Source organism: Vulpes lagopus, chromosome 1 (assembly GCF_018345385.1).
Source record: "Vulpes lagopus strain Blue_001 chromosome 1, ASM1834538v1, whole genome shotgun sequence".
In the NCBI taxonomy this organism is placed as follows: Eukaryota; Metazoa; Chordata; class Mammalia; order Carnivora; family Canidae; genus Vulpes; species Vulpes lagopus.
In genome coordinates, this window is record NC_054824.1 from 142,907,999 (window position 1) to 142,922,856 (window position 14,858).

Genomic DNA, 14,858 nt, shown 5'->3' on the forward strand with positions numbered 1-14,858 from the left:
CTGTTGAGGGCAGCCGGGGCAGCGCGGGGCAGCTACGCACACCTGGCCACACAATATCGGTTTTCTCCTCTGCAGCACAAGTAGCCGCCCCGACAGGGCTCCTTCCAGCCCCCCAGATCTGGAGGACCCGGAGCCCGGCCCCGCCCGCGGAGACGCGGTTTCCCGGAAGTCCCCAGGCCACGTCCAGCCGGCAGCTCCCCGGCGCCCCCCCGCGGCGCACTTCAGCGCAACTCCAGTTCCCGGCGGCCCGCGCGGCAGTTCCCGGCGGAAGGGCTGCTCGTGATGGCGGCGGCTGGTTCCGCCGCAGTGTCTGGGGCAGGGACCCCTGTGGCGGGTCCCGCAGGCCGTGACCTCTTCGCCGAGGGGCTCCTCGAGTTCCTGCGACCGGCTGTGCAGCAGCTGGACTCTCACGTCCACGCCGTCAGGTCCGAGACGGAGGGGCGGGGCGGGGCCGCTCCGCGGGTTGGCCGGGGGCGGGGGGCGGAGGTGGCCCGGAAGCGGCGGGGCCTGCGTCGGAAGGGGCGGTGGGGCTGGCGGGAAGGCGCGCGTGGTGGCGGCGTCTTCCGGCGCTAGGGGAAACCCTAGGGAGTGGGCTTTCCAGTGTGGGCCTCGTCCCTCTTCACAGAGAGAGCCAGGTGGAGCTACGGGAACAGATCGACAACCTAGCCACTGGTGAGTAAGCGCCCCGCACCCTCGGGGCCTTGGGCTGAGGTGACCGCGGGGCCTCCATCCGGTGTCAGCGGCTCCCTCCTTCCACCCCAGAGCTGTGCCGAATCAACGAGGACCAGAAGGTGGCCCTAGACCTCGACCCGTACGTGAAGAAGCTGCTGAACGCGCGGCGGCGAGTCGTCCTGGTCAACAACATTCTGCAGAACGCGCAGGTAAATCGTCTCCCCGAGCTGCGAATGCAGAGGGAGCGGCCTGCGAGGGCCCCCTGCTCCCCCGTATGGGCTTGCGTCCTGGATGGAGCAAGCCTGGGGGCACAGGGAACGCCAGGTCTTCCACGGAGCAGTCAGCAGTCAGCGTCCCACATCTTGTCTCCTAGGAACGGCTGAGGCGGCTAAACCACAGCGTTGCCAAAGAAACAGCCCGCAGGAGGGCCATGCTGGATTCAGGACTTTACCCCCCTGGCTCCCCAAGCAAGTAACCGGCAGGAAGAGGGAACCCGAGCCGCCCTCCGGCCTGCCCTGTGTCCTCCGGGGCGCCCGCAGACCTTAGGACATGGAGAAGGCAGCCCTGGCGTGTGTCGGAAGCATTTATATCTTACCCGTGTAGAGCGGGACTCAAGATCCCAAAGGATTATGGCTCTTGCTTCCAAGAATGAGCTGAGGCTTCTACACATTCACTTGATCTTAGCCAAAAGGCCGAAAAGCGATGCCTCTACACATTCAAAGTCCAACTCCTCTGCCTTCAGCCCTTGTTAATGAGGCACTTCCCGGGTTGCATGTTCTCTGACTAGTTTTCCTTTATTTATAGAGGATTTGGAGAAGAGGGCAGGCAAAGTCATGGGAATGACCTCTGCCTACCCTCGTATTGATTGCACTTGGCTTGAATATAGTGGCAGTATTTCTAGAACCATTTAATTAAATAAATTCTTAAACAGTGTTTTTACTTTACTCTGGTATATGGAAAGGTTCCCAAGAGTCTTCATGCATTAATTCTAATAAAGCTTTAAATTGTGATCTAGAGTTTACGATGAAAAGACTCAAGTATCCTTTTCACTGAAGACTATGGAAAGCAAAAAAAAAAAAAAAAAAAAAGTTGCCAGATGCCAAGGAAAAACAAGACCCAAGAGCCCTACTAGGAAGTATTTTAATCATTTTTCTTAGAAAAAAAAAAAAAAATCCAGACACTTAACAGTTCACAACATTTCAACAACAAAGTACTGGTTGGAGAGGTTTTCAAGAACTGGGTTTTCTGAAGTCTTAGGAGAAAAGCTGGTATTGTTTCACTATACATGGATGGCATAGGTAAAAAATGGAAGACTTCTGGCTACTGAGCCAATCAGAACCCAGTGGAATGACACTTCCTGTCTCCCCTATCCCTCAAAAATGCCCCCTTATTAAAGCCAGGAGCAGTTAACTTAGGCTGCAGTCTTCCCCTTGGACAAGAAAGGGGGTGAAGAGAAAGGAAGGTCACTCTTGAGTCTCCATGCTTTCCTCTTCCTCTCCTTGAGGTGGTTCTTCTGTATTCTCCTCCTCTTCTTCTCCTTCCTTCTTCTCTGGTGGCTTCTCATAAGCTTTTTCTGAAGGTGTCACTATCACTCCATCCCAGGTAGATATTTCAGAAGCAAGATCTAGAAAAGAAAAAGTGATTTCAGGCCAAGTAGCCCAGCATACAATTAGTGATCTACACAGTGGAAATACCAAGACTATCTGAGTAGTGCAGTGCTGCTTTACAGACCACAGAGTAGCATTAACAACCCTTGATGCAGTGATCACTCACAGCTGGCATCACCCTCCTGGCCAAGAATCTTCCGAAAACCACCATGTGAGAGGATACGGACCAGAGTCTGAGCTGTATAGCACACCATGTCCTGAAGGAGAACCAAGTGAGGGTAAACAAGGTGAATCAAAATAACTTACCTGACGAACATTCTCATGAAAATAAAGATGAAGACAACTTTAATTTCAAGACCAAAGTCTGAGAACCCCCAAATCCTGACCCCTAAAGACATTCCCTTTGCCTTCTGACCTGGAGATTCAAAAGTGGGTCACAACAGACTGTATCTGAGCCGTCCAAATACCTGTTGTTCCAGAGTCATGACTGTGTGTACTCTAAAGTTGCCACTTTCACAGGGGTCAGTGATTCCCACTGACCCTGGCAAGAACAGTCCTGCAGCCAGAATCTGTAAGCAACGCCTGAAACACAAGAACATTGAAAGAACAGACAAGACCACATATATCCAGCCCCAGACCCAAAGCAGCATGTTATACCTGTATGCCACATTTAGGGCCAAAGGCTGTCTGGTGGGATTGTTCATCACAGCATAGTGCCCCTGAAAAATAAACAATCTGGTTGGTGTCCTATAAACAGGACAAATCTAGCCAAGCAAACTGAAACCCCAAATCATCACAGAGAAAACTGGTTACTACGGCCTAGCTACAATGTTGAGAAGCAATTATGAAATGGTTGCTCCTTCAGTAACTTCCTTCCATTATCACATTACTAAAATGACATCAGTAACGAAAAGGCATAGTGGCATCAATTACTCCTTCAACTGAATATTCCAAAAACGCAACAGTAATTAATAAACATCTGAGTATTTACTGGATTACTTGTCCACCACGAAAATTTATTTTCAGATTCACCAAATTTCAGACCCTGATAGGTTTCAGAATAACTACTGTTAAAGAAGGATGATCAGAAACTCCCAACTGCCCTTGTTAACTTACGAGTAGGTCAAGGATCCAGGGTGTGAGTGGCTCAAAGCCAGGAAAACGAATCCTCAGGTCCTTCAGCAGTCTAATGAGAACTTTAACTCTGAAGATAAGAGGGACCCAGGCATTAAAAGTAGTAAGATCATGTATTTCCATCCCTGAGGTACAGAGCTAATGCTACTTCCAAAACTATACATTCTGTTTCTCTCAATCTAAATTTGTTTACTTAAAGTTAAAAAAAAAAAAAGAAAAGACAAAAAAAAAACCTAACAAATTATACCCAAAAAAGTTCTGAGAGAGGTAGTATGGGAGATCTTGCTACTACTTATTACTAATACAATTAGAAGGATTAGATTATTTTAACTCAAATAAGGACTCACGTGGACTGAGAAGCATTTTCCTCAAACCAGCGGGCATGTCTGATGGCTGCTAAGGCACTCTGCAACACCTTGATATCCACTATAAGACAAATACAACAAGCCACGATGAAACACTCCTGTTATTAAGTGAGCAGCTCATTCGACCCCATTAGCATAGTTCAAAATCTTGGAAGGAGACAGGGTAACTTCCTAACTTCTTAAACCACCCCATGTTTCTCAGATTAGCGAATCACTTGTCCAAAAATCACTATTCCTCCCCCAAACCAAATTTATAAGCATGCAAGATCTACCACTTTCCCGGAGAGCCTACAACCTCCATAAATATTTCCTCAATCTTTAAGTCCTGCACTCCAGTTGCTTTCTTGGCTATCCCATTTGACAGTTTCACTAACAACCTGGTAAAACAGTCTCCAAATTCCAGAGGAAAAGTCTAGGGGTCAATTTAGGTCCAGAAGGTTTCACATGGAATAGCAACAAGCTAATAAGTAAACTCAAATGCAATCTTATATACCATGTTTTGAATTTCCCCCAACTATCCCAGCAACAGAAAAAAAAGAACTAACAATGGAGTTCTGGGTCCAGTTTTCGGAGATTGGGTGGCACTGTTGTAATGAGAATCTTCACTGTAGCATCAGAAGAACTGATCTCAAAGCCAGTTTCATTGGTAAGCATGGTTAAAACTGAAAGAAAGTAAAAGACTATAACTTTCCTATTTCCTTTACATGACCAGAGATAAATCTACAGTGGGAATAAGGGAACAGATAGGTTTTTAAAAACAGCAAGAGTTCAGGGGCACCTGGGGGACAGTCTACTGGGCTTTTGGCTCTTGGTTTTGGCTCAGGTCTTGACCTGTCATGAGATTAAGCCCCGTGTTGGCTCTGCACTGAGCAGAGTCTGCTTGTCCCTCTCCCTCTGCTCCTTCTTCCCTGTGAAGGAACTCTCACTCAAATAAAATAAATAAAAACGTTAAAAAAAAAATTGCAAGAGTCCAGAATGAGGATTCAGAATACAATTTTTAAAGTAACAGAGATGGGGGACCTGGCTGGCTCAATTAGTAGAACATGGGAATCTTGATCTTTAGAGTATGAGTTCAAACTCCATGTTGGGTGTAAAGCTTACTTAAATAAACTTAAAAAAAAAAAAAAAGGGCACCTGGGTGACTCCGTGGTTGAGTGTCTCTGCCTTTGGCTCAGGTCGTGATCCTGAAGTCTCAGGATTGAGTCCCACATCGGGCTCCCTGCATGGAGCCTGCTTCCCTCTCTGTCTCTCTCATGAATAAATATTTATTTTTTTAAAGATTTTATTTATTTATTCATGACAGACACTGAGACAGAGAAGCAGATACAGGCAGAGGGAGAAGCAGGCTCCATGCAGGGAGCCCCACGTGGGACTCGATCCCGGGTCTCCAGAACCAGGCCCTGGCCTGAAGGCAGTGCCAAACCACTGGGCCACTGGGGCTGCCCTAAATATTTTAATAAAATAATAAAAAACATAAAAAGCAGGAGCGCCTGGGCGGCTCAGGTTACGTGTCTTACTCTTAATTTTAGCTCAGGTCATGATCTCAGAGTTGTAGGATGGAGGCCTGCATCTGGCTCTCCACTCAGCACGTAATTAGCTTGTCCCTCTGTTCCTCCTCCTGCTCTCTCTAAATAGATAAAATCTTAAAAAGGAAAAAAAAAAAAAAAAAAAAAAAAAAAACCAACTAGGGCTGCCTGGGTGGCTCAGTTAAGCATCTGCCTTCAGCTCAGGGCAGGATCCCAGAGTCCTGGGATCCAGCCTACTTCTCCCTGGCCCTCTGCCCCTCCCCCTCCCTCCTTATGCATGTGTGGGTGCACTTGAGCTGTCAAGTAAATAAAGTCTTTAAAAAATAATCATATATATATATATATATATATATATATATATATATAAAAGTAAAAGAGATGAACAGGATCTTAAACACTGGAGATCAGTGGCAAAAATTTCCCCAACACTGAACTCTGCATTCACTCCTCCTTCTAGCCTGATCTGGCTTTATTAAAAGTGTCCTTGTAGTTACAGACCTGCCTCCTATGACCATTAAATACATGTTCAGCAACAAACTCAAACCTTCAGAAGGATCCTGTGCTCTCAGGCTTTCCACAACTTTGTTCCCTAGGGCAGCAACAGCTTCCACTAGATTGAGAGAAAAGGACATCATGAATATTATAATGATTTCTATACATGTCTATACCACTCCACACTCTGATTTCTGCCCCACAGGCAAGGCTGGAGCAAAGGTAAGCAAGAATTAACACTTTTACAAGGGAAACTAGCACCTGAACACAAAAACTGGAAGACTCAGGGAACAGGATACCTCCTACACCCACACCCTTTTTTTTTATAGTAGGGTTTCTCATCAGTGGCACAAATGCCATTTGGGGCTGGATAATTCTTTGAGGGCTGAAGGGCAGAACATGTCCTATGCACTGTAAGATGCTTAGCATCATCCCTGATCTCTATTCCTTTATTGCCAGTAGCCCAAACTGTGTCTAGACACTGCCAAATAGTCCATGGAAGAAAAAAATCACCAATTGAGAAACACTACCCTTTAGTAACAGCCATACGTTCTTTCAGACACACAGTCCGGACTTTGTCCCTTATTACCCCAACACACGTTAAAAAATGACCTTTCTAAAAAAAAAAAAAAAAAAAAAAAAAAAAAAAATGACCTTTCTCACAAGAAATTTGGGCTTTGAAGACACCTATGCCTCAAACTCAACTTTCTGCTCCTGTGGCCAGAAAGAGATGCACTCACATGTTGGCAGAATCTTTAGGATTACCACCAGGTCAGCCACATTGTGTCCTGTAGTCATTGTTCCTTTTTTATAGGATCCCACCTGTCGCACTTCTTCAATTTGCTGTTGGAAAAGGGATTGGGAGATGCAGAAGTGAAAAAGACTATCTAGAGGGGCCTGGGTGGCTCAGTCAGTTAAATGTCTGAGTCTGACTTTGGCTCCAGTGGTGGTCTTGGGGTCCTGGGATCAGTCAGGCTCCCGGCTCAGCAGGGATTCTGCTTGTCCCTCTCCCTTGCCCCCCCCCACCATCTACACGTGCTTACTCTCAAATAAGTAATAAAACCTTAAAATTAATAAAGGACTGCCTAGTCCTTCTCAGAACTCAATTACAACACAATTATTACCCAGGTTTAGAAGTAGCAGAAGTCAAATCATAAAATCACCACATGGGGATGCCTGGGTAGCTCAGTGGTTTAGCCTCTGCCTGTGGCTCAGGGCAAGATCCCAGGGTTCTAGGATCTAGTCTCACATCAGGCTCCCTGCAGGGACCCTGCTTCTCCCTCTGCCTGTGTCTCTGCCTCTCTCTCTCCCTCCCTCTGATAGATAGATATAGATAGATAGATAGATAAATAGATAGATAGATAGATAGATAGATAGATAGATAGATAGATAAAATCTTTAAAATAATCTATCAACCAATCAATCAATCCACCACATGAAGAGCCTAATACACGGCTAGCTGGTAACACTGATACAAGTCTTGTCCCCAAGATCACCACCACAAAGGGATCCCACTGTACTTTCCTTCCCATCTTAGGCTTGGCTTTGGTGAATAAGTAACTGAAGACTTAAGAGACAGGAGGAGCAAAGGAAACACTACCCACACCACTAAGGCTGCCCTTTCCAATGATTAAATCACTAAAACTCACCACTTCGAATGTCCCTGGAGCCACAATCAAATTGTCAATCACATTGTTGATTTTTGTCACCAGAGAAAGGATAGATGCCTGAAAAACAGCAGGAAACAAAGATACCCTAAAGTGAAAAATTATAAGCAACTTCTCAGAGTTGGGGTATTTTTCCATAACTTTTTGACCTAAAGATGCATCCCTGAATAAAAACATAAATGCACATGGAATCTGTTGATATAATCTTGTGACTCTCTCCCTGTACCCACAGTGAGAAATGAGATCAGCTGAGCCTCTGCGGAGTATAGGCTCTGGTAACAGCAACCTGGGTGGGAGGTTTTTAGAGAAATCTCAGGGAGAAAGCCCAAGGAGTAGACCTGTTCAGCAGAATTAGGAGCAAGGTCCTGATTCCTCTTCAGCAAGGCTTCACTGAACGAAGTTTCGTCAGGGGCTGGCTTGACCCGGGGGAAAGCCATCTCACACTAAGGCACAAAGAAACGACATGCTATTTACCAAAAATACTTGTTTTTACTCGTTAAGGTACTCAAACCAGAGTACTTGCTGGAAGGACCAGCCATCGTTTAAGTTCTCATTGCGCTACAGAAACAGATATACCAAAGAGGGCATTCATCATCCCGAGCAGAGACCACAGTCCTGTTAGCGCCCACAGGAGCCCCGTGAGCACACGGGCTTTGCAGGCGACCCGAAACCCTGCTGCTTCCTGCAGGCCCGAGCTCCCCGTGAACCCCGCGCACCCGCGGCGAGGCACGGGGTTCCAGGGCACTCGAGGTCAACGAGGCTCAAAAGGAGCCACTTACTCACCAGATAGAAATCAAATGGAATATGTGGCACAAACGGCCGGAACCTGAAAGAGGAAAAGGGATCCCCGTTACTCCTCAGCCAACTCTCACCGCGAGCGGTGCCTCTGGCTGGCGGGCACTGGGGACCGGCACTCACCCGCCTCCTGGGCCTCCTCGGGACCCGAAGCGCCCGCCGCGCCCTCGTCCTCGGTCACCCCTAGGAAGGCAGACATTCCCGGAGGTCTTCACTGCGTCCAAGGCACCGCCACCGCGCCGAGCTCCCCGCTCCCAGGGCCCGGGCTCCAACCGCGCGTCCGGGGGACGTACACCCCGGGATTCCCCGAGCCGTCGCCCCAGGTCAAGGCCAGTCCGCCCGCCGCCCTGCCGTCCGGCCCCGGCCGGCCCAATCCTCGGCCCCTGGGCTCCGCCCGCCGCCTTCCCGCCCCGGCCCTTACCTCATGGCGCCCTAAGCCCCGAACAATGGAAGCCACCCTAACCGCCCCTCGCCTCCGAGGAGCAGACACCAGAGACGCGGCTGGCCGGAGCGTCCCAACAAACTCTGGCCCGATTGGCCCCAGCTCTACGCCGCCGCTAATGCCCATTGGCTTATTTTCGCAGACCGGCCTGCGAGCCAATAAGAAGCGCCTGCTGTGTCAGAAATTAGCCAATAAGAACAGATTTCACAGTAACAACCTTTTTTTTTTTTTTAAGCCAGGCACTAGGTGGCGCGGTGCAAAGATGACTGGACAGAGCTTGTCTAGGATGCTGAAAAAGCAACAACAGCAGTAGCAGAGTGGCGCAGCGGAAGCGTGCTGGGCCCATAACCCAGAGGTCGATGGATCGAAACCATCCTCTGCTATGAGGTGCTATATCTTTTTAAAACTTGGGTGCTACACGTCCTTTCAGTGCTTACAATCACCTTTTCCTCCCTCAAAAATGCAGCCTTTAGAACCGTTTTTGCCAAAATGCAGTGAAGGGGATGGGAAGGGATTTCAGGCAACGCTACACGCCTGGGCGGGGCTCACCGAAGGCGGGAACCTGAGGCAAGAGAAGCCGATCAGACTATCAGACGGAAAGCCCTGATGACAACGGGTTAGACTAAAGGAGAAACCGAGGCAGCCTTTGAAAGACCCTTCAGGGGCACCTGGGTGGCTCAAGGTGTGATGTCGGGGGTCCTTACATGTATTCCCGCATCAAGCTCGTTGCCTGGAGCCTGCTTCTCCCTCTGCCTGTGTCTCTGCCTCTCTGTGTGCGTCTCTCATTAATAAATAAAATCTTAAAAAAAAAAAAAAGTTCAGAAAAAGCGATGAGGGGAGGCTGCCGAGGAGGAGGAACCCGAGTCGCCTGGGGAAGGTCTCGCTCCCCCAGGTTCCCCTCCCTCCGCGACCCCCTGGGCACCTGCCCCCCACCCCCGCCAGGTGGCTCCCAGGGCGCATAGGCAGGCGCTCTTTCTCCCGCCCCCGGGTCGCGGGCAGCCGGTCCCTCCCGGGTCCTTTCTCTCCGGCTTCTCGCCTTCTGCACCGGATACGTTTACTTCACTTCCCGCACGTTTTCTACTTTCAGCAGAGATTTGCGGTCTGTGTGCTTCCCCGCTGGTGGACAGTGTAGGGAGGACTCCGCTGCAGCCCCAGGGTCACACGCGGTGGCTGCTGGGTCATTCACTCTCAGAGACGGCCACAGCAACATGCAGGACCGCAAGCTTTTCCTCTACTTTAACTGAGTGATGGGCTCCGCCGCGCAACCATCACCCAGATGAGGACAAAGGACTTGTGTCTGCGCTCCTGACCCTCTGCCCGCCCGACGGGCCACCCCAACTCCAATTTCTGTGAGCACAGGTTGGCTGCGTCTGTTCTCAACTTCACAGAAATGTCTGTACTTTCTGTCCAGTTTCTCTTGCTTGACACGGTTCAAGACCCTCCCACGTGTTTGCATGTATCAGCAATGTGCAGATTTTAGTTATGAGTAGCATTCCATGACATCAATACGTCCACTCCCCTGTAGAGTCTCCCACGTACTGGGCCCCGGGAACACATTTGGGTTGTTTCCACTTGGGAGCCATTATGAATAAAGCCGCTGGGAACATCTGTGTGCAAGAGTCCTGGGGCCAGTTGCGTGCATTTCTCTTGTTAGGTGTGTATGTATACAGAACTTAAATCCTGTATGTATTTTTTTCTTTCTTTTTTGTTATTTCTTTCCTGAGTTCAACATGGGGCTCAAACTCAGGAGCCTGAGATCAAAAGTTGGGGCTCCACAGGCATTTAGCCACCCACGTGCCCCATAATTTTCTCTGGATAAGGAACTCTAGCTTGGAAGTTATTTTCTTTCAGCACATTTGCTATATTAGTTTACTATCTTTGGCCTCCATTTTTGCTGTGAAAAAACTTTTTTTTTTTTTTTTGGCCAACCTAGTGGTTGCTCCTTTGGGTTTTTTTTAATCTATTTATGATAGTCACACAGAGAGAGAGAGGGGCAGAGAGAGAAGCAAGCTCCATGCACGACATGGGATTTGATCCTGGGCCTCCAGGATCACACCTTGAGCCAAAGGCAGGCACTAAACCGCTGCGCCACCCAGGGATCCCATGGTTGCTCCCTTGAAGGTAATTAGTCATCTTTTTTTCTCTTTTAAATATTTTTTAAAGATTTTATTTTTTATTTATTCATGAGAGAGAGAGAGAGGCAGAGACACAGGCAGAGGGGGAAGCAGGCTCCATGCAGGAGTCAGATGTGGGACTCAATTCCAGGACCCCAGGGTCATGACCTGAGCCAAAGGCAGAGGCTGAGCCACCCACGTGTCCCTATGTTAAAGATTTTGCCTTTGATTTAATTTCCTGCTATTTCACCCTGGTGGGTTCAAATATGGAGGTCCTTTTTAAAAGATATTTTATTTATTTATGAGAGACACAAAGAGAGAGAGACAGGCAGAGGGAAAGGCAGGCTCCTTACAGGGAGTTGGATGCGGGACTCGATCTCTGAATCTGGAATCATACCTTGAGCTGAAGGCAGATGCTCAACCTCTGAGCCACCCGGGGAACCCCCAAATGTAGACGTTCTTAATCTTGAGATTTGTTGAACTTGAATCTGTGGCTTTATTCCCCACTCCTTCCTGGGTTCCAGATAAAGGTATGTCAGATTTTTTTCACATCATCCTATCTGTCTCTAACACTAAACACATTCCTGTTTAATCTGTGCTTCATTTTGGGTAGTTCCTCCATTCTTTCTTCCAGTGCATTACTTGCTCTTCAATTGAGTCTTACTGGTAAACCTATTGATTGATTCTTAATTTTCTTATGTTATTTTTTAAAGATTTTATTGATTTATTCATGAGAGACAGAGAGAAAGGCAGAGACACAGAGGGAGAAGCAGGCTCCATGCAGGGAGCCCGATGTGGGACTCGATCCCAGGACTCCAGGATCACGCCCTGAGCCAAAGGCAGACGCTCAACCACTGAGCCATCCAGGCGTCCCCAATTGTGGGTTTTTTGTTTGTTTGTTTGTTTTTTTAGGGCTGTGAATTTTTTTTATTTCTGGTTTACCCAACTCCAAGGCTTCCCTTAGGAGGGCAGTTTTCAGGATCCTAAACCCAAATCAGAAGGTGGTTTGCCATGTTTCTCATTTCGGGGGACATTTGGACTATAATTTTTGTCTCATTTGCCCCACACAGCTCATTTGCTGCCACCAGTTCCAATCTGCAAACAACCCCAAGATAAAAGCAGTCCTACTACTGGTCTCCCCTCTCTGCTTTCCTGTCTTTCATGTTCTTAACACCAATAATTCCTCACTGTCTTATTAGTGCTGTGAGTCTTCAAAGTACTTCATCTAACATTTTCAGTTGTCTTCAGCTCAGGGATTGGGCAAATTGTTCCATTCATTATTGAAAGAGGGGCTCAATTACTAAATTAGTTTTGAATGTAGTCGTTTCTCCTGAGCTCCACTCCACTAATCCAATAGGCCATTGGACACTTCCACTTGGGGATCTATAGGCACCCCCCCACCCAATAAACTAAAATTGTTATCACTCCCCAAAAACCTGCTTTTTCAGCTCTTCAGCAGATGGATTGATGTCACATAAACTTCAATTATGTGTATATTGTCTTTTCTTCTTGAAGTCCAATTGATTCTACATATAAAATATTTCTCTATAGTCAACAATATTATGCACTTAAAAAGTTGTTAAGAGGGGCACCTGGGATGTAGTTAAGCATCTGCCTTTGGCTCAGGTCATAATCCCAGGGTCCTGGATCGTGCCCTACATCCAGCTCCTTGTTCAGCCTCTCCCTCTGCCCCTCCCCGCGCTCATGTTTATCGCTCTCTTTTGCTTGCTTACTCTCTCTCAAATAAATAAATAAAATATTTAAAAAAGGAGGGGCATCTGGCTGGCTCAGTCAGTAGCACATGTAACTCTTGGTCTTAGGGGCATGACTTTGAGCCCCAAGTGGGGGATAGTTTACTTAAAAAAATAAAGGGGTTAAGGATGCCTGCGTGGCTCAGCGGTGGAGCATCAGCCTTTGGCTCAGGGCTTGATCCCGGGATCCTGGATCCAGTCCCACAACAGGCTCTCTGTGGGGGGCCTGCTTCTCTCTCTGCCTATGTCTCTGTCTCCCTCTCTTATGAATAAATAAACAAAATCTTTAAAAAAACACCAAAACAGGGGAATCCCTGGGTGGCGCAGCGGTTTAGCGCCTGCCTTTGGCCCAGGGTGCGATCCTGGAGACCCGGGATCGAATCCCACGTCGGGCTCCCGGTGCATGGAGCCTGCTTCTCTCTCTGCCTCTCTCCCTCTCTCTGTGACTATCATAAATAAATAAAAAATTTTTAAAATAAAAAAATAAAGGGGTTAGTTAAAAACATCTTAAGAGGGTAGATCTCATGTTAAGTGTTGTTAATACACACACAAGGACACAAGGAAACAGTGGAGGTGATGGATATGTTTATTACCTCGATGTGGTGGTGAGGCTTCACAGGTGTAGTATGTATGTCCAAACTCATCAACTATATAAATAAATATGTATAGTTTATGCCATATCAGTTATACCTCAATAAAACTAATTTTTAAGAATGCCCCCCCAAAAAAAGTGTCCCAATCTCCTATTTATCTCTCTTAGCCTCTGGAGCACCCCATATAGGACAGACATTAGGTCTACCACACAAAAGCTTGCATGACCTGCCCTCTACTGCCCTCTCTTGCCTCTCCTAGTCATTCCTGCATGCTTACATCACAGCTCTGGACTGAAGACATAAACTCCTACAGCAGCCAGGCAGGTGGAGCACATGACCGGACAGGGTGGGTAGGAAGGATCTGTAACAGACTAGATTCACCTCAAGGAAGGGATGCAAGACTTATCTATTGCCAGCCCTCTGATATTTCAAGACAAGTCAGAAATCCAAATGTTCATGTGCCATCTGCAGATTTTATTTATTTACTTTGAATAAGCTCTGTGCTCAACTTGGGGCTTGAACTCAGGCCATCAAAGAGTCCCACCCTCAGGGCACCTGGCTCACTCAGTCCGTTAAGCATTAGACTCTTGATTTCGGCTCAGGTCATAATCTGGGGTTCCTGGGGTTGAGTTCTGTGAGGGGCTCTGTGCTCAGTGGGGAGCCTGCTTGAGGTTCTCTCTTTCCCTCTGCCCCTCCTCATCCCATTCTCTCTCACTCTCTCAAATAGGTAAATAAATCTTTAAAAATAAAAAGTAAGGGGATATCTAGGTGGCTCAGTGGTTGAGCATCTGCCTTCACCTCAGGTGGTGATCCTGGGGTGCGGGGATCGTGTCCTGCATTAGGAGTGGTCTTCTCCCTCTGCCTATGTCTCTGCTTCTCCCTCTGCCTATGTCTCTGCCTCTCTGTGTCTCTCATGCATAAATAAATAAATCTTTTAAAAGCTAATAATAATAAATAAAAATTTTAAAAAGAGTCCCACCCTCTGCTGACCGGGGCAGCCTGGTGCCCCTCATTTGCTGATTTTTAAGTGTAGGCAATTAAGTCAAATATAGAGAAAGAGAATGCAGTCAGAACAAAACATTCCTGCATCTGAAGTTGGTCCCAGGGGTATACCATTTGTTCTAGACCATAAGAAAAAATGGTCCCAAAATTCTCCAAAAATTCCAGAAATAGGGAATATACTTCCGTATTCTGCTTTCTGCACAGAATCCCTGTTCATTGTTCTACTCTTGCTGAATTATTTCTCTTGGGAGATTTTCCTGGTCCCAAAGCAAGCAAAAGTTAAATCCTCACCTGGGCCTCTTAGCAGTTTATCCATCTCTGCGCTGTGGTGCTCAGATCACTCAGTACGACCACTAGCCCCACGCAGGCTCCTCCAAGGCACTACCGTCCGCATACTCACCTTCAGCCCACGCAGAGTCGGCGGGCGGGTGTCGCGAAGGGGGTCAGTGACCCCTGCCCGCCGCGAGGGGGCGGAGCGGCTCCACAACAGGGACAGGCGGCGGCGGTCAGGACCCCTAACCCGGCGCCCAGTGGACGCCTCCGGTGGTCGTTTCCAGCCCCGTCTCCCGCCGCCACTGCAAATCCCACTTAAATATCCCCCTAAACCCGAAACAAACTCACACTTGCCTTCCGGGAGCGGCCCCGGGGGTCCCCGGTCGTCGTCCCCCGCACCCCAGCTCCCCATCCCTAAACCTGTG

The 14,858-nt window shown here is 48.0% G+C and overlaps 2 protein-coding genes and 1 non-coding gene across 3 annotated transcripts; 2 read left to right on the forward strand and 1 right to left on the reverse strand.

Annotated features, from left to right (window-relative positions):
• The first annotated feature begins 242 nt into the window (after positions 1 to 242).
• Positions 243 to 1,605, forward strand: SNAPIN (SNAP associated protein). Its single transcript, XM_041756672.1, has 4 exons — positions 243 to 425; positions 626 to 672; positions 763 to 881; positions 1,046 to 1,605. The coding sequence occupies exons 1-4, from the start codon at positions 283 to 285 to the stop codon at positions 1,145 to 1,147; spliced, it is 411 nt and encodes a 136-aa protein (XP_041612606.1). The 5' UTR covers positions 243 to 282; the 3' UTR covers positions 1,148 to 1,605.
• A 191-nt stretch (positions 1,606 to 1,796) lies between these two features.
• Positions 1,797 to 8,787, reverse strand: ILF2 (interleukin enhancer binding factor 2). The gene is made up of 14 exons (XM_041756661.1): positions 8,680 to 8,787; positions 8,382 to 8,441; positions 8,247 to 8,289; positions 7,802 to 7,906; positions 7,446 to 7,523; positions 6,537 to 6,639; positions 5,849 to 5,914; positions 4,324 to 4,440; positions 3,761 to 3,839; positions 3,396 to 3,483; positions 2,937 to 2,998; positions 2,747 to 2,861; positions 2,446 to 2,536; positions 1,797 to 2,296 (listed from the first exon to the last, which is right to left on the reverse strand). The coding sequence occupies exons 1-14, from the start codon at positions 8,682 to 8,684 to the stop codon at positions 2,136 to 2,138; spliced, it is 1,173 nt and encodes a 390-aa protein (XP_041612595.1). The 5' UTR covers positions 8,685 to 8,787; the 3' UTR covers positions 1,797 to 2,135.
• A 224-nt stretch (positions 8,788 to 9,011) lies between these two features.
• TRNAM-CAU lies at positions 9,012 to 9,083 on the forward strand. The gene has a single exon. It is a non-coding gene; the product is annotated as a tRNA-Met (tRNA).
• Positions 9,084 to 14,858: the final 5,775 nt, after the last annotated feature.